Source organism: Scyliorhinus canicula, chromosome 8 (genome assembly GCF_902713615.1).
Source record: "Scyliorhinus canicula chromosome 8, sScyCan1.1, whole genome shotgun sequence".
Lineage (NCBI taxonomy): Eukaryota > Metazoa > Chordata > Chondrichthyes > Carcharhiniformes > Scyliorhinidae > Scyliorhinus > Scyliorhinus canicula.
In genome coordinates, this window is record NC_052153.1 from 155,761,515 (window position 1) to 155,787,927 (window position 26,413).

At 49.2% G+C, this 26,413-nt stretch overlaps 1 protein-coding gene across 2 annotated transcripts in view; it reads left to right on the forward strand.

Annotated features, from left to right (window-relative positions):
- sv2ca (synaptic vesicle glycoprotein 2Ca) overlaps window positions 1–26,413 on the forward strand; it is a 315,141-nt gene that overhangs the window by 226,087 nt on the left and 62,641 nt on the right. For both annotated transcript variants that reach the window (XM_038805520.1, XM_038805521.1), the window contains exons 6-8: window positions 13,449–13,582; window positions 17,689–17,778; window positions 23,289–23,399. In XM_038805520.1, the coding sequence (XP_038661448.1) occupies window positions 13,449–13,582; window positions 17,689–17,778; window positions 23,289–23,399 (335 nt within the window). The remainder of the gene's footprint in view (window positions 1–13,448; window positions 13,583–17,688; window positions 17,779–23,288; window positions 23,400–26,413) is intronic.

Below are 26,413 nucleotides of genomic sequence, written 5' to 3' on the forward strand. Positions count from 1 at the left end.
TTGGTGGAGTTGCGGGTAGCAATGAGGACTGTCAAAGGATGTAGCAGGACTTAGATTGGTTAGAGGCTTAGGCGGAGAAATGACAGATGGAGTTTAATCCGGACAAATGTGAGGCAATGCATTTTGAAAGATTTAATATAAGTGGGAAATCTTCAATCAATGGCAGAACCTTTAAGGATATTGACAGGTAGAGGGATTTGGGTGTACAGGTACACATGTCACAGAAAGTGGCATTGCAGGTGGAGAAGGTAATTAAGTAGGCATAGGCATGCTTGCCTTCATCGGACGGGGCATTGAGTATAAAAGTCATGTTGCAGCTGTATAGAACCTTAGTTAGGCCACATTTGGAATATAGTGTTCAATTCTGGTCGCCATACTACAAGAAAAATGTGCAGGCTTTGGAGAGGGTACAGAAGAGGTTTATCAGGATGTTGCCTGGTATGAAGGGCAATAGCTATGAGGAAAGATTGGATAAACTCGGTTTGTTCTCACTGGAACGACGGAGGTTGAGGGGCGACCTGATAGAAGTCTGCACAATTATGAGGGGCATGGACAGAGTGGATAGTCAGAAGCTTTTCCCCAGGGTGGAAGAGTCAATTACGAGGGGACATAGGTTTAAGGTGCGAGGGGCAAGGTTTAGAGGAGATATGCGAGGGACGTTTTATTACAGAGAGGGCAGTGCGTGCCTAGAACTCGCTGCCGGAGGAGGTGGTGGAGTCAGATACGATAGTGACATTTAAGGGGAGTCATTACATTAATAACATGAGAGTAGAGCAGACATTTTCAAAGTGGGGGTCACGACCTGCGGGTGGGAAGCGAGCGCGTGTCGGGAGGGTTGCGGAGCCATCCATCACGGCATTCCCGATTGCAGGAATTCATGAGCAACAGCTACAGCAGCCGGCTTTTAACAATACCGGCAGCGAGCGGCTTTAAAAAAATGATGGCCGCAACCAGCTACAAAAATGTGGGTGCACTTCGCATGTGTGCCCGCTCAGCAGTGCACATGTGCGGAGCCCAAAGAGAAATATCACCTCCATCTGACGTCAGTGTGCTGACCCAGGAGAAGCTTTTTTTAAAAATTCAATGCAATTTTCCTGCCTGAAGCAAGGTAGAGAGCAGGTCACGCCCCTGAATGCTGACGTCACGTACTTTGGTGCGCGATTACGAATCCTCCATTTTGTCAGCAGCAAACCAGTAAATTAGTTCTAAGCCGGCCTACCTCTCGCCTTAAAGGTAAGAGAAAATGGTGGGTCATGAATGTCGGCGGCGTGGGTCGCGAAGGCCGGCCAGCGTGGATTGCGAAGGTCAGCCAGCATGGGCCACGACGGTTGGCTAGCATGGGTCACGAAGGTTGGCCAGTTGGTAAAAATGGATCCCCAGAACAAAAATTTGAAAAATACTGAAAAATAAGGGTCACGGGCCCCAGGAGTGTTAAAGATTTTTGGTTAGACAGGCAGCATGATCGGCACAGGCTTGGAGTGCCGAAGGGCTGTTCCCATGCAGTACATTTCTTTGTACTTTGTTCCTTGAGCACCCTACCTAGGCCCACTTCCCCGCCCTATTCTGTAACCCGACTAAGGCAGCAGGGTAGCATGGTGGTTAGCATAAATGCTTCACAGCTCCAGGGTCCCAGGTTCGATTCCCGGCTGGGTCACTATCTGTGTGGAGTCTGCACGTCCTCCCCCTGTGTGCGTGGGTTTCCTCCGGGTGCTCCGGATTCCTCCCACAGTCCAAAGATGTGCGGGTTAGGTGGATTGGCCATGCTAAATTGCCCGTAGTGTCCTAATAAAAGTAAGGTTAAGGGGGGGGGGGGGTTGTTGGGTTACGGGTATAGGGGTGGATACGTGGGTTTGAGTAGGGTGATCATGGCTCGGCACAACATTGAGGGCCGAAGGGCCTGTTCTGTGCTGTACTGTTCTATGTTCTATGTTAACCTGCATATGTTTAGACACTAAGGGGCAGTTTAACATGGCCAAACCACCTAACCTGCACAGTGTACGTCATTGGATTGTTGGAGGAAACCGGAGTACCCGGAAGAAACCCACGCAGACAAGGGTAGAACGTGCAAACCCCACACAGACAGTCACCCGAGGCTGGATTTGAAACGGGGTCCCTGGTGCTGTGAAGCTGCAGTGCTAACCACTGCTGCATTATCGTTCTCTGTATATAGTTCTTTTTGTTAATAAATATTTAATAAATAGTTCTGCAGTTAGTCTGTTTGGTGATCACCATTTCTTCCAAGATATTAGAAAATGAGCTGGATTTTCGAATCCTGATTACAGTCCCTCTGGCTGTGCACGATGAGGTCTGTGTCACATTTTGCTGTGATGCTTTCACAGTTGGATTGCCAGCTGGCACACATTTTCAAAGCTCACAAGTGAATAATAGCCATGTGGGGCTTATAGAGGTACATTTCTGGGAGGGAATCTACGTCTTTGGAAAAGGCAGAAAGAAGAGATAATTGGAAGGAAATAAATTGATTAAAAAATGGTCAGATGCATTACAATTCATATGGTTTGCCTGTAATGAAGTATTTGGTCAGACCGGCGCCTCGCGTACTGCAGGCCTCCCTGTCGCAGTGATTCATTTGGTCATTTTGGGTAATCAGTAGAGTGAGAAGGTGATATTGAGCGAGAGGAAAACTCAGGCTGTCTCTGGGGCTACTTGAGTTCTGTTCTGTGCAGTGGTCCATGGAAATTGCTCCCTGGTTGCAGACTAACCAATGGCTTTAACAATCTGTGACACTGCAGGAACTCGGGGCGAGACTGAAGATTAATGATTTGCCAAGTATGTACACGCTGCGGCACTTGCAAAAAGCAGCAGTGATATTTAACCCTGTGTTGCAATCTTCATTTGATTTGGGAATAAAGTTACCTTGACAAGACCAGTAAATCTTTGGGTCCTGGCTTTTGTTACTGTCATGAGAGAGACAGATGTGGTTCATCCACTTTACATCAACAAGCCTGTCCTTTAGCAATCACTATAATGGGAAATGAGAATGTACAAAACCACAATGTACTCTTTGCTGAAGGCTTATTGATGTCTTTTATTGATTAATGTAAAATAGCAATTACAGTGCGAATACTGTTTGACTTATATTCATGCATTACTCAGTTAATTTAAAAATGCTTTGAAAGGTTTATTTGTTTAATATCATCTGGGTTAATCAGAACACCGTCCTGCTTTCCGAATATACATTATGTTTACCCATTTAGATAACATCATGGGGTGAAATTAGTCTTCTGCAGTAACACAAAACAGCTGACATGAATCGGCATTTTACACCCCACATAATTTTCTTTTCCAGTGAGCGCAATGGAAGAAGTATGAAACAGGCTTTTGAAACAGAATTGTAAATATGACTGGGGGTACTGAGAACGAATGTAAATCACATGGGACAGAGGTTACTGACGATCAGGGCTTGCTGCAAGATGGTATAGTAAAGGTTTGGATTAACTGCAGTTGGCGGATGATAGGAGGTCAGCAAAAGGAGGCAAAACCTGAACAAATGCAGTGAGGTGGGGGTCAACATCAAGACTATGATGGGTTTGACCCTCATCTCATCTGATGATCATACATGTGCGCTTCTGCCAGGAATGATTGGATTGTGACCGCATGTGTCTAGAAAAAGCGCTAGAGGGAAAGAGAACACAGGACATTCAATGTGATGCAATCAGTGTTTAGACCATGTCATATTATCAGTTCAACACATTGCATCATTTCAGTACATTCCTCATCAGATCTTTGGCCTATATAATGGAATAAATTAGCTCTGGAGTCAGTCTGTTGACCGGCAGAGAGGAACTGATTGTGTAGTCATTTTGTTGACTGCGCCACTGCGGAACCAGCCACCCTTCTCTTTGCGGCTGCAGTCAAAGCTTCACAGAGTTGGCTGACAGACAATCAGATGAGAAAAAACCTTTGAGCGCCCTTGCAGTTAATGTGTCGCCTCTCTCTCTGCAGATCAACATACGGGACTTTCTTTCACAGACTAAATGAACATTTTTCTAACCTTTGTATGATGCCGATTTTGAAAGTTATCTCTCACCTCTGATGATGCAGTTGGCAAGATGGTTTCAGATTCAGTTCCTTCTGAGCTGAGTTAACTGACATCAGCTGGGTGGCAGGAGAGCTTCTATAATTGCCCATAGTGCCCTTGGCGAGGTGAGGTGGGGCACGGGGGTGGGGCAGGGGGAGGGGGGAATCAGTGATTAGAACATAGAACAGTACAGCACAGTACAAGCCCTTCGGTCCAAGATGTTGTGCTGACCATTTATCCTAATCTAAGATCTACCTAACCTACACTCGATCATACATGTGGGTGCTGCTGTCCATGTGCCTGTCCAAGAGTCGCTTAAATGTCTCTAATGACTCTGACTCCACCACCTTTGCTGGTAGTGCATTCCACGCACCCACCACTCTCTGTATAAAGAACCAACCTCTGACATCTCCACGATACCTTCCTCCAATCACCTTCAAATTATGTCCCCTCGTGACAGCCATTTCCACCCTGGGGAAAAGTCTCTGGCTATCCACTCTATCCATGCCTCTCATCACCTAGTACACCTCTATCAAGTCACCTCTCTTCCTCCTTCGCTCCAGTGAGAAAAGTCCTAGCTCCCTCAACCTTTCTTCATAAGACATGCCCTCCAGTCCAGGCAGCATCCTGGTAAACCTCCTCTGCACCCTCTCCAAAGCATCCACATCCTTCCTATAATGAGGCGACCAGAACTTTCCAGATTGTTGCTGGAAAGTTCACAAGCAAAGGGAAATTCTTTCCACAGTACCATGGGTGGAAAATGCACTTCTGTTTTTCTCAGCCAGGTAGTGTGCATCGTGTGTCTCTCTCTCAATGGATTGGCACAATAATTGTACACAGCTTAAATGACTATTGTTATCCAGCCATACACATGGTTTTATTGAGACCGGCTGACACTATCAGCAAGTAGTATAACACATGGATTTTCAGAATGAGAACCAAAAATTCTAAAACTTAAGCTATTTGACTAATTTACAGGTATTCCACGAACGATATTTAGTCTTCCTTAAAAATGTTCCATTGAAAGACTGAATTGCCTACTCCTGCTCCTATTTCTTACATTCTTATATCAATGGCGCTAAAATAGGCAGGACAGTAAGTTGTGAAGAGGGCATGAGGAGTCTGCAAAGGGATATAGACAGGTTAAGTAAGTGGGGACACATTGGTAGATGGAGTAGAATGTGGAAAAATGTGAACTTGTCCACATTGGCGGGAAGAATAGAAAAGCAGCATATTACTTAAACAGAGAGAGATTGCAGAACTCCGCATTACTCAAGGATCTGTGTGTGGACATCTGGACATGAATCACAAAAGGTTAGTATGCAGGTACAGCAAATGATTAGGAAGGCAAATGGATTGTTGTTATTTATTGCAAGGGAAATGGAATAAAAAAGTAGGGACGTCCTGCTACAGTTGTACAGAACATTGTTGAGACCACATCTGGAGTATTGTGTACAGTTTTGGACTCCATGGGCGGGATTCTCCCATCTGAAGGCGGAGTTTTGATGCCGTCATAAAAACTGGAGAGTTTAACGATGGCATCATCGGACCGCTAAGTGTAGCACTCCTCTGCCCAACAGGAGGCCAGCATGGCACTGGAGCGACCCACGCCGCTCCATCTGCCGATACTGGCATCAAATGGGTGCTGCGGGTCTGCGCATGCGCGCTGTGAATGGCGCCAATGCACGGTAACCTCCTTCTCCACGCCGGCCCCGACGCAACATGGTGTAGGGCGACAGGGGCCGGCGTAGGGCGACAGGGACGGAGCAAAAGTGGCCCCCACCACGAGAGGCTGGCCCGCCGATCGGTAGGCCCCAATCGCGGGCCAGGCCACGGTGGAGGCCCACCTCCCCGGGGTCGGATCCCCCTTCCCCCCCCCCCACCAGGCCACCCCAGACAGGATGGATGCCGTGATCCCGCCGGGTAAGACCAGATGTGAACGGCGCCGGCGGGACTCGGGCTTTTTTTGGGCGGCCACTCGGCCCATCCCGGGCGGGGTGGGGTGGGGGGGGTGGTTGGGGGTGGTGGGGGAGTGGGGGTGGTGGGGGTGGTGGGGGGGGGGAATTGCGTAGACCGGCGTTGGGGCGGTGTCGCACGATTTGCGCCCGGCCCGCCGATTCTCCGACCCGGCGTGGGCTGAGAGAATCCCGCCCCATATTTCTGAAAGGTTATAATTGAATTAAAAGCAGTTCAGATAAGATTCAATCTTCTGATTCCTGGGATAAGGGAATCATGAGGGAATGATTGACAGATTGGGCCTGTATCCATTGGAGTTTAGAAAAAAGAGAAGTGATCTTATTGGAATATACTTATTGGAAGATCCTGAGGGGGCTTGATGGAGTGGATACTGAAAGACGTTTTAATGATTTTCAAAGATACAGAGGGAAGACCTGCCATCCCCTTCCCAGGAAAGACCCCGACCTGAGCCTCTCCAGCCCAGACCGAGCCTCCTGACCCCCATCTCTCCTGAAGAATTCATCTCGGCACTCTGAAGATAAGCACAGAGCGGATACTCATCCCCTTGCGCCCCCCCCCCCCCCCCCAACTCGGCCCAGGTTCGCACTGTCAAGAGCTGAGCCTGAATGGGGACTGAATGGGAGGACTGAGGAAGAGGCTTGGAGGAGGAGAGGCCTGAAGGGGGTGTCAGAAAGAAGGGGGCATTTGGTGAGCCCATAACGAGGTGTTACTCACTTGGAGGATGCCTTGCCAGCAATTGGAGGGGGTGGGGTAAGGGGGAAGTGCTGTGTTATTCTGAGATGGGGACACCCTTGAAGAGCGGGACATGTCAGCAAGCTTAGGCCACATCCCTTGTGGTGAATGTATTCACCATAATGCATGCATGATAACATAACATGTGACCTATGACCTGGAAGTGGTGATATGAACAGCTTCCAGGTACTGTACTGTGACCCTGGTATGGCTCCACCTCTGGCTCCGCCCACACCGGGGCATATATAGGCCGGCCTCTTGTGGGCGGCATTCATCTGTACCACTGACTCTGGCTCGGCAAGTTCATGACTAATAAAGCCTACTGTTCACTTGCTCTCTCTGCCTCACTGTGAATTGGAGGTATATTAATTTATTAGTCATCGACAGCACTATGGAAGCCACTCTAAATCCAGACAGGCTCGAACTCGACGCCCGCACATCTGAAGCCAGGAAATATTCAAACATTGGCTCCGATGCTTCGAGGCCTACCTTGACTCCTCCTCAACGCCACCCACAGAGACTCTCAAGCTGCGACTCCTCCACGCTCGGGTGAGCCATTGAATCTCAGTAATGATCGAGAAAGCGGCCACGTATGAGACGGCGGTCGCAACTCTCAAGGCACTCTTCATGAAGCCCGTAAATTAGTTGTTTGCCAGACACCTCCTCACTACTCGCGTTAATGTGCCGGAGAATCGCTGGATGAGTTCCGGCGAGGAACTGCAGCTACCGAGATGTGATGGCGGAGGAACATATGAACTCACAGATCCGGGATGCCTATGTGCCGGGGTTCTGCTCGAACTATATCAGGCGACGCCTGCTGGAAAACGGGGCCTCTGACCTGCGGGAAACGGTAAAGCGAGCGACCTCACTAGAGGTGGCCTATCAGAACCTCAGCGCATTCCCCAAGGGCCGACCGAACCCCTCATGGACACACTCGTTGCGACCCCCGTCGGACCTGACTATATTGCAGGCCTGTGCCGCGCGTCTTCCAGCCCAGCCTGGGGAACCGCAGTGCTACTTCTGCGGCCAGGGTCAACACCCCCGGCAGTGCTGCCCAGTCCGCACTGCAATGTGTAGCGATTGTGGGGAAAAAGGGGCACTTCGCTAGGGTCTGTCTGGGCCGGACAAAGGCTCAGAAATCGAAAACGCACCAGGCCCGACCCACAGACTTGCAGCCCCACAGACCCCGCAATGCGGCTGCGTGCCTGCCTCGAACGCCCCCGTCAGATGCGTCATCGGCATCGTGCGACTCATGGGAGACGCCATCTTGGTCGCCGGCCCCAACACTGACTGACACGTGCGACTCATGGGAGCCGCCATCTTGGACGCCAGCCCCGGCACCGACCGACATGTGTGACCGATGGGGGTGGCCATCTTGGTTGCCATCTTCGCCCCAGTCCGCCCCTGCGACTCATGGGGGCCGCCATCTTGTGACTCCACCGACCACACAGATTACCCGCAGCTTTGCGCAGTCACCCTCGGCCAGTCTCAGCCAAAACAGCTGAAGAACTCCATGATGGTTGTCAGGGTCAACAGGCACAAGACCCCCTGTCGTTTCGACTCCGGGAGCACAGAGAGCTTTGTCCACCCCGACACGGTAAGGCGCTGCTCCCACCACACCTACCCAGCCTCCAAAACAATCTCCGTTGCCTCCGGGTCCCATTCGGATCAGATCCAGGGGTACTGTATCACCAATCTCGCGATGCAGGGTGCAGAGTATGCTCATTTTAAGCTGTACGTCCTCCCCCACCTCTGCACCCCCCTACTGCTCGAATTGGACTTTCAATGTAACCACCGAAGCCTGACCCTACAGTTTGGTGGACCCTTGCCTCCCCCTCACGGTGTGCAGCCTCGCGACACTCAAGGTTCTCCCCACTTCACTCTGAACTGTAAGCCCATCACCACCAGGAGCAGATGTTACAGTTCGCTGCACATGACGTTTATCAAGTCGGAAGTCCAACGACTATTGAGTGAAGGGATCATCGAGGCCAGCAACAGCCCCTGGAGAGCACAAGTGGTGGTCATCTAGACCTGGGAAAACAATCCGATGGTTGTGGACTACAGCCAGACAATGAACCGATTCACGCAACTCGATGCGTACCACCTCCCCCGCATAGCAGAGATGGTCAACCGGATCGCGCAGTACCGTGTGTTCTCCACGGTCAATCTGAAGTCAGCCTACCACCAGCTCCCAATCCGCCCGGAAGAGCGCCACTACACTGCCTTTGAAGCAGCCCGCCGGCTCTTCCACTTCCTCAGAGTCCCCTTCGGTGTCACAAACCGAGTCTTGGCCTTTCAGAGAACGATGGACCAAATGGTGGACCAGTACAGTTTGTGAGCTACATACCCGTACTTGGACAATGTGACCATCTGCGGCCATGACCAGCAGGACCATGACACCAACCTCCAGAGGTTCCTCCAGGCCGCCTAATCCCTCAATCTCAGATACAACAAAGAAAAATGTGTCTTCCATACTACCCGACTAGCCACCCTCAGCTATGTCGTAGAGAACGGAATCCTAGGGCCCGACTACGACTGCATGTGCCCCCTCACAGAACTCCCCCCTCCCCACAGCCTCAAGGCCCTAAAACTATGCCTGGGGCTGTTCTCCTACTACGCCCAGTGGGTCCCCAACTATGCGGACAAAGCCCACCCACTTATTCAAACCACCACTTTTCCCCTGACGTATGAGGCCTGCTCGGCCTCCAGCCGCATCAAGGCCGATATCACCAAGGCAGCAATGCACGCGGTGGATGAGTCCATCCCTTTTCAGGTAGAGAGCGACGTGCCAGACATCGCACTGGCCGCCACACTCAACCAGGCGGGCAGGCCACCAGCATATTTCTCTAGGACCTTCCACGCTTCCGAAATTCGACACCCCTTGGTCGAGAAGGAAGCACAAGGCATAGTGGAAGCTGTGCGGCACTGGAGGCACTACCTAGCCGGTAGGAGGTTCACCCTCGTCACCGACCAACAATCGGTAGCCTTCATGTTTGACAACACACAACGGGGCAAAATAAAAAATGATAAAATCTTGAGGTGGAGGATCGAATTCTCCACCTACAACTACGATTTCAAGTATCGTGTTGGGAAGCTCAATGAGCCCCCAGCTGCCTTGTCCCGCGGCACATGTGCCAGCGTGCAAGATGACCGACTTCGGGGGTCACCCGGCTTGCCCACTTCATTAAGGCCGCAATCTGCCCTTCTCCTCCGAGGAGCTCAAGGCCATGACCAGGGCGTCCCGGCCCTTTGAGCGCCTAAGCATTGACTTCAAAGGGCCCCTCCCCTCCACCAACCGGAATATATACTTTCGCACCGTCATCGATGAGTACTCCCACTTCCCCTTCGCCGTCCCCTGCGCCGACATGACCGAAACCACCGTAATAAAGGCACTGCACAGCATCTTCACACTGTTCGGTTTCCCTGCCTATGTTCACAGTGACCGGGGCACATCGTTCATGAAGATGAGCTGCGTCAGTACCTGCTCAACAAAGGCATCGCCTCGAGCAGGACTACAAGCTATAACCCGCAGGGAAATGGGCAGGTGGAGAGGGAGAACGCGACAGTATGGAAGGCTGTTCTTCTGACCCTCAGGTCCAGAAGTCTCCCAATCCCCCCGCTAGCAGAAGGTCCTCCCTGACGCCCTCCACTCCATCAGATCGCTCCCCTGCACGGCCACGAACGAGACCCCTCATGATCGTTTGTTTGTTTATCTTCCCCAGGATGTCCATCTCCGGGGTCTCGCTTCCATCGTGGCTGAAAACTCTGGGACCAGTCCTTCTCCAAAGGCACATGAGGAGCCATAAGACTGACCCCCTGGTCGACAGGGTCCAGCTGCTCCACGCTAATCTCCAGTACGCTTACATCGCGCACCAGGACGGACGGAAAGATACAGTTTCCCTACGGGACCTGGCGCCAGCTGGTCCCCCCGCCAATGCGGCCCCTGCCTACTCCCCCCCCACCCGCTGCCCGCCGCCACTCACAGCGCCCCATACGCCCCCCTAGGTCTCCTGTATTGTTCTGTGCCGACACTGCCGCCACCCATTACCCCCCACCCTACCTCCGCACCCCAACCGTCTCCGACACCCCGGACTGAGGCTCAAGCTCCAGACACAACGCCCCTGGAGTCACCACCTGCGACAACTGTGCCCGCCGCACCGCTAGAGCTGCGGAGGTCGAAGATAACGATCTGGCCTCCAGATAGACTGAATATGTAATGACCCCACGTCACCCCCGCTGGACTTGATTTTTTTAACAGGGGTTGAATGTGGTGAATGTATTCACCATAATGCATGCATGATACCATAACCCGTGACCTATGACCTGGAAGTGGTGATATGAACTGCTTCCAGGTACTGTACTGTAACCCCAGTGTGGCTTTGCCTCTGGCTCCGTCCACACCGGGGCCATATATAGGCCGGCCTCTTGTAGGCGGCATTCATCTGTACAACTGACTCTGGCTAGGCAAGTTCATCTCTCCGCCTCACTGTGAATTGAAGATATATCAACCCTCTCAAAACCAGTGCGAAACCCACCCCTCTCCACAAAAGATTCAAATTATTGTTGAATCCACCTGAGCAGCATTGCCAAGGCCAGCTGGAAACATACCAGTGTTCCCGCTGGCAGCAGCACTTCATTTTTAATCGATTGATTTGCAGCCAAGGTGGACATGTAAGATGGAGGTGAGGAGAAATTTCTTTCTTTTATAGGGTTGGAGTTTGTGGAACTCTCTAGTCCAGAGAGCCGTAGAGCAGGGCCATAGAATCATGGAATTTACAGTGCAGAAGGAGACCATTTGGCCCATCGAGTCTGCATCGGCCCTTGGAAAGAGCCTCCACCCTATCCCTGTAACCCAGTAACCCCACCTAACCGTTTTTGGGACACTAAGGGCAATTTAGCATGGCCAATCCACCTAACCTGCACATCTGTGGACCGCGGGAGGAAACTAGAACACCCGGAGGAAACCTCATCATTGAATAGTTTTAAGGAATAGGTAGATAAATTCTTGATTAACAAGGGAATCAAAGGCTCTCAGGGGGTTGGGAGAAAGTGGTGTTGAGACCACAGTCAGATCAGACATGATCTTAATGAATGCCTGGGGCTGCTGTGGAGTTCGGGATGGAGGCTGCCAGCAACCCTGGATCCCAGAACACCACAGCAGTGGTGCGTTCAGCAACTCTGGAAGTGACGTGTGGTCCATCGCTTCAGTAGGTTGTTTGGAATCAAAATTCTGCGAAGTCTTCCACAGTCGAGTGGCCGGCTCGTTGCTTTTGCTGGTTTCTTTGGTTCTTTCTGGTCGCTAACCTAATCTGTCTCGTGCCGTTCAGTTAAAGCCACTCCTGTACCTTGTTTTGTTACCTATAGAGATGGTAATCTGTGCTACTCAACTCAGTTACAGTAGACGCTCTGGAATAAGGCTAGAAGTCGTCCAGAAGTTTGATGGAAGGTTTATTGAGCAACACAACTTAAATAACTGCGTGACCCCTTTCTTAAAGAACTGCACTAGCACCAGACTAGCAGCCCTGAGCTAAATTTCTATTCCTGTTCTCCTCACAGTCACATTAGGTAAAGAGAGGAAGGGATGTCTGTGTCTCACTTTCATACACGCCAGTGCTGCCCCCTGGTGGTCTTTCCATTACCCATCAGCCCCTTCTGTACATACCCATGTAAGGATCACTACAGTGCGGGGAGCATCAATATGTGGATCTTCAGGATTCACTGTCATCGAGTGGGTCCATCTTCCAGCGTCAGAATGTTCCTGGAGATCCATCTTCTTCCTCAGGAAGTCTATCTTTTTACTTCAGCAATGTGTCAGTGATGCTGTGAGCCTTTCAAATATGGCACCCAGATACGATGGCGGGACACGCCACAGATTACAGTGCTAAATCTCCGGGTGCATAATTGATGATGTAAGGGCCAGAAGATATGATGTGATCCCTTGCTGGCATGGTCACTCCCCGTTCCCACCCCTGCATGGGATTTAGTCCCAGGGTGGGTGCTCATCTCCTTGTGAGAAAGTCTAGGACCAGAGGGCATAATCTCAAAATAAGGGGTCGCCCATTTAAAACAGAGATGAGTAACAATGTCTTCCCTCAGAGGGTAGTGAATCGGCAGAGAACTGTAGAGGTTGGGCCGTTAAGTATGTTCAAGGCTGAGATAGATAGATTTTTAATCAGTAAGGGAATCAAGGGTTATGGCGATAAGGCAGGAAAATGGAGTTGAGGATTATCAGGTCAGTCACAATCTCATTGAATGGTGGAACAGACTTGATGGGCCGAAAGGCCTACTTCTGCTTCTGTGTCTTAATGGTCTTAAGGGAGAATTCCACCCTGTGTCAATTACCTTTTCATAAACTGGTGGCAATTAATTGATTCTGTTTACTTACAACGAACAATAACCTCCATTGCTAGCAGAAATATAACACTGTATTGGGTGGCAAATGTATTGCAACATCACATTGATCATCTAGCAGGCGCCATTAAAAAGAAGTTGCTTCGTACACTTTGACCAATCCCTGAATGACCCTCGATATTATGAACAACCCCTTTTTTATGACAAGCGAGTAATAAAAGATGTCCGAATGAGTTGTGCACCCTTTGGATTTGTGGAGACAGCTCTCGCTTGTTACCGGAGTGATAACTGCTGAAAGACGTGGATTAGTAAAACTGAAGTTCTCAAAATGTGCTCTTTCCCTCTGCAGGTTGGAGTTTCAGTATGGGTTCTGCATACCAGTTCCACAGCTGGCGAGTGTTCGTCATTGTCTGTGCTCTTCCCTGTGTCTCCTCAGTTGTTGCACTCACGTTCATGCCTGAGAGTCCCAGATTCCTGCTGGAGGTAAGGTACTCAGAACCAGGGCAAGATTCCTGGGGTTGTCTTTAAATTCATTGACAATCTATGATAGACACGTTTTCCTCAGGAACAATTATGGATAGAAAGTAACTATTTTCTATTTCTTTCTAGTTGACTTTCTCCCCCCACCCCCCACCCACCCCTCTTCTTTCCTGAAGGCGCTGACACAACCTTTTGGTGGCTATATTTGTGCGTGATCTCAGAAGTGTTAGTTAGATATTTTACCATGTGGGGAACAACCTCTCGGCCCAAACCTACCATCATTCAACAGCTGCACGTACAAACAGGGCCATCGCTCAATTACAACAACAACTCACATTGCCATAGCACCAATAATGTAATATGTCCCAAGATGCTAAACAGGGGCATTATAAAGCAAAATTTGACACCAAGCCACATACTGTGGGGTAGACGACTAAATGTCCTCTTCAAAGAGTTAGGTTTCAAGGGGACCCTTAAAGGAGGAAAGAGATTTGGCCGCCAATGATATAGCAATTTAAATCAGAGGTTCAGATGCCAGAGTTAGAGGAGCACAGATATCTCTGAATGTTGTGGGGATGGCAGAGATTACAGAGATGGGAAGAGGAGAGGCCATGGAGAGATTTGAAAACAAGGATGATCAAGGCATTGCATAACGAGGAAGCAATGTAGATCAGCAGGTACAATGTTCTTTTTCCTCGTTTTTGGGATGCGGGAATCACTGGCAAGGCCAACATTTATTACCCATCTTAACTGTCCATGGGAGGCTGTTGGTGAGCCACCTTCATGCACCACAGCAATCTTTGTGGTGTAGATGCACCCAAAGTGCTGTGAGCAAGTTATTCCCAGTGACGTGTGAACAGGATTTAGTGCAACTCAGAACACAAGCAACAGTGTTTTGGATGAGGTCAAGTTTACAGAAGGTAGAACATAGGAGGCCAGCAGGAATGCATTAAAATAGTCAAGTTTGGAGGTAACAAATACATATAACCAAATTACTATGTAAAGTTAAAACGCATGGGATTGTGGGTAGTGTCTTGAGATGAATAGAAGGCTGGTTAGCAGATAGAAAACAAAGAATTGGGGTAAATGGGTCTTTTTTCAATTGGCAGGCAGTGACGAGTGGGTACCACATGGATCTGTGCTGTGACCCCAATTGTTCACATTGTGCACTAATGATTTGGATGAGAGAACTAAATGTATTATCTCCAAATTTGCAGATGATACAAAGTTGGGTGGGAGGGTGAGCTGTGAAGAGGATGCAGAGATGCTTCAGCGGGATTTGGGCAGGCTGAGTGAGTGGGGAAATGCATGGTAGATGCAGTATAATGTGGGTATATGTGAGGTTATCCACTTCTGTAGCAAAAAGAGGAAGGCAGATTATTATTTGAATGGGTGTAAATTGAGCGAAGTGGATACTCAGTGAGACCTTGGTGTCCTCGTGCATCAGTCGCTGAAAGTAAGCGCGCAGATACAGCAGGCAGTAAAGAAGACAAATGGTAATTTGGCCTTCATAGCGCGAGGATTTGAGTATCAGGATAGAGATGTTTTACTGCAATTGTATAGGGCGTTGGTGAGGCCACACCTGGAGTATTTTGTGCAGTTTTGATGTCCTTATCTGAGGAAGGATGTTCTTGCTACAGAGGGAGGGCAGCAAAAGTTTACCAGGTTGATTCCTGGGATGGCGGAACTGTCATATGAGGAGAGACTAAGCTGGTTAGGATTATATTCATTGGAGTTTAGAAGAGTGAGAGGGGATCTCATAAAAACTTATAATATTTTAACAGGATTAGACAGGGTAGATTCAGAAAGAATACTCCCGATGGTGGGGGAATCCAGAACTAGGGGTCATCGTTTGAGGATAAGGGGTAAACCTTTTAGGTCTGAAGTGAGGAGAGATTTCTTCACCCAGAGAGTGGTGAATCTGTGGAATTCACTACCACAGAAAGGCGTTGTGTGATTTTCAAAAAGTATTATTAGATGTAGCTTCTGTGGCTAAAGGGATCAAGGGGTCTGGGGTGGAGGTGGGATCAGGGTATTGAATTTTATGATCAGCCACGATCATAATCATAGAATTTATAGTGCAGAAGGAAGCCGTTCGGCCCATCGAGTCTGCACCGGCTCTTGAAAAGACCACCCTACTTAACCCCACACCTCCACCCTATCCCCATAACCCTGCAACCCCATATAACCTAAGGGAAATTTGGCATGGCCAATCCACCTAACCTGCACATCTTTGGACTGTGGGAGGAAACCGGAGCATCCGGAGGAAACCTACGCAGACAACGTGCAGACTCCGCACAGACAGTGACCCAAGCGGGAATCAAACCTGGGACCCTGGCGCTGTGAAGCCATAGTGCTAACCACTATGCTACCATGCTGCTGAATGACAGAGCAGGCTTGAAGGGCTGAATGGCCTCTTCCTGGTTCTATTTTCTATGTATGTTTCTGTGTATTTTTGGTTTCCAGTGCAGATGAACTGAGGCAGGAATAGGAACTTAAGGCTATTTCAGCCCTTTCACCAAGCTGTGGACTGAGGCCCATATTATCCTGGCTGAGATGAGCTAACTCAGTAAATGGAGGTGAGCCTGAGGTCTTCGTTACCTGTGTAGCCTATATAGGCAATGCATTGCACTTCAGCAGTAATTCATTTACACTTACAATGCATTGCACTTCAGCAGTAATTCATTTACACTTGCAATGCATTGCACTTCAGCAGTAAGACACTTGGGACATCCTCAGAATGCGAAAAATTACTGTGTAAATGCAAGTCATTTATTACACTAATAAACTGGCCAAAATTGATTAATCCTGCCTTTCACAATACTTCACTAATTTTAATATTAATAATTTACTCCCTGCAACTCCAAACCGCATTTCAGCCTTGGTCCAAATTTGGACAGAAGAGCTAAATTCTGCAGGTGAGGTGAGTGTAACTGTCCTTGACATCAACCAGTATTTGACCAAGTGCAGCATCAAGGAGCCCTAGCAAAATTGAACTCATTGGGAATCAGGAACAAAAATCTCCTCTGCCTGGAGTCAAATATAGGATAAAGGAGGATTGTTGTGGCTTTTGGAGGCAAATGATCTTAGGCCCTGGGCATAGCTAAAGGAATTCCTCAATGTAGTGTTCTAGGCCAAACCATCTTCAGCTGCTTCAAAACTGACCTTCCCTCTAAGGTTAGGTCTGAAATAGGGATTTTCTCTGGTGATTGCTCAGTGTTCAGCCCCATTCATGGTTCTCAGAAAATGAAGCAGCCATGCTACATGAAGCAAGATCTGGACAAAATTCAGGTTTAGGTAGATAAGTAGCAAATAGCATTCAGACAGACATACGAACAATCACAACAGAAATCCCACACAATGACCATTTCCAACAAGAGAGAACCTAACCGTCTCTCCTGGACATGCAGTCGCATTACCCGTCATCAACATTCTGGAGGTTACTTTTCACCAGAAAGTTAACTGGACTAGCAGATAGATACCAGTGGCTAAAAGAGCAGGTCAGAGGCGGTAAAATCTACTGGGAATAATTCACCCCCGACTCCCCATAGCTTGCTCACCATCCACAATACACATGTCAGGAGTATGATGGAATGTTCTACAAATGTCTGGATGGTGTAGCTCCAGCAACACTAAAGAAGCTTAACACCATTCGGGCAAAGCAGCCCACTTGATTTTCAACAAATGCACCAACCTAAATATCACTCCCTTCACTGCTGGCACCCTGTGGCACCTTCTAAGCCTACAACCTCCAGAAAAACAAAAGGGAGCAGATGCATGGGACGCCGCCCCTTTGAGCCATGCACCATCCTCACTTGGAACTATACCGCTGATCCTTCACTGCTGCTGGGCCCAAAGGCTGGAGCTCCCTCATGGCTCTGTTGATGTATCTACTCCACATGCAATGGTTCAAGAAGGTGGATTACCATCACCTTCGCAAAGGCAATTAGGGATGGGCAACAAATACAGGCCTGGCCAATTATGCCCATATTCCATGAATAAATCAATATCTTGGGTTCTAGATTGACAAAGATCTCACGAGTGCAATCAGTACAATTAGAAGATTGGTATTTCTGAAAATCAATACATTTAATCTTTTGTTTTTTTAGGTGGGGAAACATGATGAAGCCTGGATGATTCTGAAGCAAATCCACGACACCAATATGAGAGCACGAGGACAGCCCGAGAAAGTGTTCACTGTAAGTGTCAATGATGATGAATTCAAGGATAACTCATGTGCTTGGCTTGGTAAATTCTAGGGTGTGCTTCTCCAGCCTTGGTATGCTCTTGCTCAAGCGTAACAAGGCCGGTGAATAGCAGGATTGGCCAAAACGAGATTCGTGGTAGGTCCCAAAAAGTTTGCGATGCAACCAACCCGCTTCCATAGGCGAAATCGTGACCTCGCCGTAGCGCAGCGAGAAACCAATTATCACCACTTAAGCCCCATTTCCATACAATTAACGAAAGTGACCCCATATCCAATGGTCTCCTGTCATTCAGAGGCCTCCCCAGCAGGTGGTCACACTGGCGTTGATTAGTATTCCTTTTGAAAACCATGAACCCGGCGGAAGGGCTTCTGTGGGAAGCCAAGGAGGTGAGTAGCCATCTTTGCTCACAGGCAACGAGCCTGGGGGCGCAGGGATTGCAACCCCAGTGCTCGATGGGGGTGAGGGACCCTCGGCTGGGGGTGGGGGACCATCCGCAGGGGTGGGCCTCCATTGGAGGAAGGGAGGAGACACTGGGGAGGTCACCCGTTTGTGATCCATGCCAACACTGGATCGCTTCCCCATTCCGGGACCAACCCTTGTCCATGCCCATCTGCCTCAACAGCCATCTGTAACCCCCACTGACTGCCGAGGCCTCTGGCTGCACGGCTGAAGGCTATTGCGAATAGAGAATTGGCAATCGTGGTTAAGTGAGCACTTCACACAACCCAAGTGAATTCCCGTGGATGGGAGGGCCATGTACCATGAAGGAGTCATTGCCTAGCATGCCAATCACATCCTGATTCCTGGACACTGTGCTTGAACAATGCGGGAGGCAACACCACACCTGCAACATCTGAAGACCCAGGGGTGGGACATCGCTCTGGGGACATGTCCATGGCCAGAGGGTGGGTGAGCGCCCATGGGCGGTAGGGAGGAGGGTGGATGCATAGAGAGATGGACAATGGATCCGGAGGTCAGCCCGCATTGTGGAAGGAAGTGACAGAGGCGTCACAATGGTTGTGAAGGAAGGTGTTTAATATGCTGTACAATACACCATTCCCGATGGTGCAGCCCCCCACCTCCCCAACCCCACCCCCCTCTCCTGGTGCCCTCAGTGATCCTTGATGTGCTTGGCCCTTCTAGCGCTGACCCCGAGACGTGGCCTCATCAGAGAGGTGGAACACAGGGGAGCTGGTGGCTACTGTCGTTACTCCATGGGAAGGGTCCAGGTTGCCACTCAGTGCCCCCTCCTCCTGGTTGGTGCTTGTAGTGCCCTGGGGTTCACCTTGGGACGGAGGAGCAGTTGGTGGCCTGCAATCGGGGCAGGATATGAGGAACTGTTGAGGACTCTGGGTCTGTGCTCATTGGAGTTTCGAAGGATGAGCAGGGAATCTTATTTAAACTTGCAGAATACTGCGAGGACTGGATGGAGTGGACGTGGAGAGGATGTTTGCTCTTGTAGGAAAAACTAGAACACGAGGGCACAGCCTCAGACTAAAGGGACAATCTTTTAAAACAGAGATGAAAAGGAATTTCTTCAGCCAGAGGGTGGGGAATCTGCGGAATTCTTTGCCGCAGAAGGCTGCGGAGGCCAAATCACTGAGTGCCTTTAAGACAGAGATAGATAGGTCCTTGATTAATAAGGCAATCAGGGATTAAGGGGAGAAGGCAGGAGAATGCGGAAGAGAAACATATCAGCCATGATTGAATGGCGGAGCAGACTCAATGGGCTGAATGGCCTAATTCTGCTCGGATGTCTTATGGTTTTATGATCCCAAACATCACCAATCATTCAGGATCGCCCTGCAGCCTTCCAGAGTCAAAGTTCAACCTCTAGAGCAACCCGGGAGAAAAATTACAATTGCATTGAAAAATTATTGTTTTTAGAAAAAAAAGGAACATTTTTTGGATCGTTCTTCACAGCCAGTCAAGCAATCGGTTAAGGAAGAGCCTTAAGGAATCAACATTTCCAGTTGATGTGGGAAGGCCATGAATCATGTGTGCATGTCAAGTGACCAATATGGGGGTTTGACATTCAGAAGCAGGCAATCATGTGTTAATTCCTCCTGGAATATGTCCCACCAACTACAGACACCTGAGGCCTGGAGAAGTCACATTCCAGACCCCTGAGGCAGGTTTGCCAGCATAGATACAAATCACAATGAGAGCCGATCAAAAATGCACTTGTTTTATGTTTATAATAATAATAATCTTTATTAATGTCACAAGTAGGCTAACATTAACACTGCAATGAAGTTACTGTGAAAAGCCCCTAGTCGCCACACTCCGGCGCCTGTTCGGGTACACAGAATGTCCAAATTACCTAACAGCACGTCTTTTGGGACTTGAGGAAACCGGAGCACCCGGAGGAAACCCACACACACACAGGGAGAACGGGCAGATTTCGCACAGACAGTGACCCAAGCCGAGAATCCGCACAATTTAATTGATGTGTAAATAATCCAGCAATTTGTAGTTGTTTTTTCCTTTATTCTTTAATGGGATGTGGACGTCTCAGGCAAGGCCAGCATTTGTTGCTCGTCCCTAACTGCCCTTGAACTGAGTGGCACTTTAAGAGTCAACCACAGTGCTATGGGTCTGGAGTCGCAGGTAGGCCAGACTAGGTAAGGATGGCAGATTTCCTTCACCTAAAGGAAATTAGTGAACCAGATGGGTTTTTACGACAATCGACAATAGTTTCATGGTCATCATTCGACTTTTAAGTCCAGGTTTTTTGTTGAATTCAAATATAACCATCTACCGTGGCGGGATTTGAACCTGCATCCCCAGAGCGATGATACCACGACGCCACCGCCTCCTCCTGTGGAACATGAATTACCACATCAGTGGCCTGAGGAAAATGGGAGTTCGCCGTCAAGTTCCCCAGGAGATTCAAGAAATGCAGTATTTGCATTGTTGAAACAAATTAAACTCCACAGATTCAGGGCTGGGAATTAACAATATATGGAGCCTTTAAATTAGTTTCATGCACTACTTCTCAGATTTTTAATTACATTTCTTTCTTACTTTTCCATTCTCATTTTTCCTCCCTTTATGGAATCTTTCTTTCCTTCGCTTTATTTCTGTTTTGTATCTGATTGGAATCTCTGGCCAGAATTTTGCCATTTTATTAGCAAAACATGAACTTGGGCGGGAAAGCAGTGTGCAGCCCGCCGATTGCGCTGCCGGCTTTTCCATCATGTTTTCAAATATTTTTCCAAACGAAACCAGGAGGCCAGCAACAGCAGCTCGTGCTGTCAGGGTACTGTCCGGACATAACCCTCTCTCCCTGGGGGCTGTACTAACCTGTTCGCCAGTTCCCCATTTTACAAAACCTGTTGTAAACCCTGCCAACATGACGTCACATCAGTGGTATATGGTAATGTGTTACAGTGGGCTTCTATGATTGCATGGCGAGAACTCCGATAATCATTGGCGGGAAGCAAGGACAATCGAATGGGGAAATTCCACTGGCGTGAAAGCAGTTTTGGGACTCTCCCGTGAGTCTCCCCTGGGAACAGAGGGGGTGGGGGTTTAGGGAGATTCACCCCCATATCACCCCATTTTGTTCACTTTTTCTGTATCTTTAAGCCTCATTATTTAAGGAGATAAGATTGTCAGCCCTATCATTCACCATGGTCTCAGATGCCTTGCTGTCATCTATTTATTCATTTTTATGTGGCTCAAAAGGGGTTGAATTTTCAATGGAGAGTGGAGGCGGGACTAGGGACTAGGGATAATCTCTTGCTACCAGCCAATGTGCTTGTCTGCCACTGGGTTGACACCTCTGGGCAATTTTTGTTGAGACTCAATCGGGTGGTGGGGGAGTGGCTTATGATTACCCATGACCAACGATGGATAGCCATTTAGCCCAATTAAGTATCCATTTCGGGCAAGTGTAAGAAGCCTTCTGGCGTTTTCCAGTTTGACATCATCACGTCTAGTTTCTGTTTTTGGAGACCAGCGGTTTGAACATATTGGCCGGGATTCTCCAATCCCGCGGCCAAATTCTGACGCCGTCATGAAAAGCGGCACGAGCCACTCTGGCATCAATGGGCCTCAAGTGGCAGGTATCCACCCCTTCCTAGGGGGCTAGTATGGCGCCGGAGTGGTGTCCGCAGCTCTGGCGGCCGAAAGCATGTGCACCACAGCCAGCGCAAGTCCGCACATGCGCGCTACAGCCGGCGCAAGTTTGCCCATGTGCGTGGGTTCCCGTCTCCATGCTGGTCCCTGAGCAATATGGCGGAGCCCTACAGGGGCCCGGCGCGGAGGGACGTAGGTCCCCACAGAACTAGCCCAGCCGCCGATCTTTAGGCCCCGATCGCGGGCCAGACCACCGTGGAGGCCCCCCCATGGGTCGGATCCCCCGTTCCCCCACCAGGATGGCCCCCGCAGACAGAACTCCGAGATCCCGCCGGGTGGGACCAAACGTAACCCATGCCGGCGGGACTCGTCCGAACTCGGCGGGCACTCGGCCAAACTCGCCGAGAATTGCCGGGGGGGGGGGGGGGTGTTTAAACGTCCCCCGACAGGTGCAACAGCGATCCAACGGGCGCCCGAGAATCGGTGTCAGCGAACCGGCAGTGTGGCGTGATTCTCGCGGCTCCAGCCAATTCTCCAACCCGCCATGGGGCTGGAGGATCCCAGCCATGACGTTCGCAGAAGATTCGGCGTTAAGCCGATTTTGTATATCTAACTGAATTTAAATCCATGGTAATTAGGTTCACGCCCTCACTGGGGCCTGAGCCCCGCCGATGGATTGAGGTCATGTCCTGGCAGCAGGGTGGGGGGTTGGCGACCATGGCTGCCTCATTCAATTTAACCTCACCCCCAGCCATGCTTTCCAGAGGGGAATAGATGTGGATACACAAAGCCCTGGGAAGCGGTTCCTTTTCCTTTTTGAGGCGCCCTCTCGTTCTCCCACCTACATTAGCAGCTCCCACCTCTGCCGATCGTTCAGGTTCTCGAGGGCCTCCATTTGACCCTCCGGCCTCTGGGAGAACGCCCTCCATCCTTAGTTAGGTGGGGCTGCTCAGGGATGCCACCTGATTTGTTGCCTCCACCTAAATCTCTTTCTGGTTCCCAGCACCCACATCTCCGGTTCCCAACCTGGGATTCATCCCGGCACTAGGATTGGAAGACTGGGACAAAAATCCAGCCCAATTATTTAATCTGAAAAGAGAAGGAAAATTTCTAATGCAAGGGGCATGATGCTTGATGCCCCATTCCTGGAAATTCTGGGCCAATATAATGAAACTGGCCCCCAATAAGTTAGTAGCGATCATTGGCGAAAAAAGTTGGGTCGGTGCAAAGTGTATCCCACAAACTCAGGTTAAAGAGCTGATGTCCCGATTGACCTGAATGGAACTGGACATATGTCTGATTATCAGTGACACACTTATCTTTTGATAAACGAGGAAAGATAGCTTGAAAATGTATTTAAGTCAGAAATTACATATTCTAATGAATTGTGCTTTATTTCCCAACTCTTATCTTCACAGGTCAATAGAATCAAGACTCCCAAACTGATCGATGAACTGATAGAGATACAGACAGACACGGGAACTTGGTATATGAGATGGCTTGTTCGAATCAAGACTGAATTGCATGGCGTAAGTAAACAACTCTGATTTAATTTGGAAAAGTATCTTCCTCCTCGGTGACACATGATACAATATACCAGAAAATAATATTTCACCATTGATTTGTGAAACTAATGTTGAATGTAGACTAACCTCACAATGAAATGACAAAGCCAGCAGTTTTGTCCAGACAGTAATTTTCAACGATGAACACCTTCACTGTTGCTGAAAACAGAGACATGCTGTTGAAGTTTTTTGTCTTGTAATCATCAGGACAGATACAAGAACACCAAATTTCAAAGGGAACAATAATTTATACTGATTGGTTGGCAATCAGCTCTGATTCACCAAGACTTTGGGAGCAATTCTCTGTTGCGCCCGTCACACATGCCACTAGTCCAGGAGATCTTCCACAACCCCCCCCCACTGCTAATGTAATCAGGTTCACGCCCAACGAGGACGTGAACCTGATTACCATGGATTTAAATTAATTTAAATATACAAAATCGGCTGAACGTCAAATCTTCTGGGCATGTTGTTTTTCCCACCACTAATCTCCAAAATTGAAGACCAGACACGATGACAGGGGCTCGAAGACCATTGTAGCCCTCAAGTGATCGAGGACATGGCACGGGCACTTCCCCTCAGCACCGGCAAAGGGTGGGGTTTGAAGGGGCGGGGCCAGAGGTGGGCATGGCTGGAAGCGGTGTGGCCACCAGCAGGGCTTATAGGACAACCCATTGGGAGGGCCCCGATGCCAGAGATCAATAATGGGGGGGAGGGGGAGCTGATGGTGGCAATCAATGACAGGGAGGACCTGATATCGGTAAAGTGTGGGAACATATCAAAGGAAAACCTACCTGTTCCCTGGACAGAAGCACACCAGTTTCCTGTCTGAACCTGACACTGCCGTTTTTTGGGACGATTCAGCCCCCTGTTTTACTTTGTGAATAAATGTTAAACTGGGTAAAGATTGACTTCAGGTCTACATCACCTGGATATAAGAAGCTTAACATGAGAGAGAGACTAAATAAGACATACTAAGACAGATGGAAGCAAAAAGAATTAAGTTGAGAAACAAGCAGAGACACGCAGTTACAAAAGAGGGAGAAACTTGTTTTTAATTTTGGCTTGTGAGCTATGCCACAGGGGATTAACTTCAGTCATATATTCAGCATTTCATTGTCAGATATTCCTCTCACTCTTCATTAACAGAACATCTACTAATAATATTTCATTTAATTATCTTAAATAAATCATTTATTTTAATCATAGGTTTGAGCCTCTTTGCCAAAAGATATGAGTTGGTGTGGATTACACCATCACTCTGATGGGGTGAGGCATCTAAGAGCCAGGAACTGGCTCCAAACATATCGGTGCACCATCTTCAAAGGGTGTCCTGACCAGCGCTGCATTCCTACTGACCTACTGACTCACCCCACGGAGATCTTGAGGGATCTACCCCAATACCCATCCTTGACATTCATCACCGGCAAACCCCCCCCCCCCCTCACCCACCATTCATTACCAACATTCCACCCACCAATGCCCGCTCCCCCCCACCCTCCACACACACACACGTACACATATGCATCTCCACATGGGGCTGCCACTAGGACCCCTATGCCCCTGGCACTGCTACCTGACAGAGGTTGGCACTGGCAGATGCCAACCTGTGCAAAGGGGGCAGTGCCAGGACACTGATTAAGCATACCCCCCTATACCGCTCCCCCTCTCCTCCCCTGGAGCTATACTTACCTCTGCACCCCCGACTGCCTCACACCTTGCCAAACCTGTTGTTAATGATGCCGGTGTGACTTACACTGGCGAATATTCCATGAGAGGGGGAAGACCTGGAGAGAGTGCTTGCTAATGACATGTGTGGTGAATGTGTAACAACTATAAATTCGCACTGTACATTACCGTGTCCCTGTGGGCTCCATCTGTGAGCCATTGCGCGGCTCTGCTCACAGAGGGAGATGAGGAGCATGTACAGGGCACCGCCCTTAGCTCTGCCCCCAGCAGGAAGTGTAAGTGCTGCGTTCCTGCGAGTCCGCCTTCAGTTCAGCATAGTCGCAGGTAGGCTCAGTTGTTAGCCGATTAAAGCCACAGTTTACTTCAACTCGTGTCTCTGAATGAACTGATGGTCGCATCAACATGCTAATGCATTGAAATGAGATCCCTGGGCTCTCACAGTGCGATTCATATTACTCCACTGGCGAGAGGGGAGAGTGGAGAGGTGAAAATTCCAAAACCCAAATCTCGCCGGACAGAATTGTAAAATGCGATTTTGAGCCTACGCAGTTTGTCACAGGCGGAGAGAATGTGGGCTCAAAATCACCACCCTAATGTTTTGGCAACTCAAAATACTTTTATTGAGGAATGCCACCAGAGGGAGAGTGCGAGGGCCAGAGGACAAACGTATAGTTTGGCCCTCCCCAAATCCTCAAAGGTCATGCTAAAAAACAGAAGCTAGGATTCTTGTCATAGTCAGGGCATAGTATTGGCTGATTCTGAAAGGAAACTGCTATTTTAAATATATATATTTTGTTATGCCATTTTCTGGTTGACATATGTTGTGTTGTGGAAATTTGGATTTTAACCAGAGACTCTAATAACCACTAATCAAGCTTTTGGGTCTTCAAGTTTTGCTTGCTTTATGGTTGCTAAATGCCTCATGTCCAATGGTGCCTGAAAGACATAGAACATAGAACAGTACAGCACAGAACAGGCCCTTCGGCCCTCAATGTTGTGCCGAGCCATGATCACCCTACTCAAACCCACGTATCCACCCTATACCCGTAACCCAACAACCCCCCCCCTTAACCCTACTTTTATTAGGACACTACGGGCAATTTAGCATGGCCAATCCACCTAACCCGCACATCTTTGGACTGTGGGAGGAAACCGGAGCACCCGGAGGAAACCCACGCACACAGGGGGAGGACGTGCAGACTCCACACAGACAGTGACCCAGCCGGGAATCGAACCTGGGACCCTGGAGCTGTGAAGCATTTATGCTAACCACCATGCTACCCTGCTGC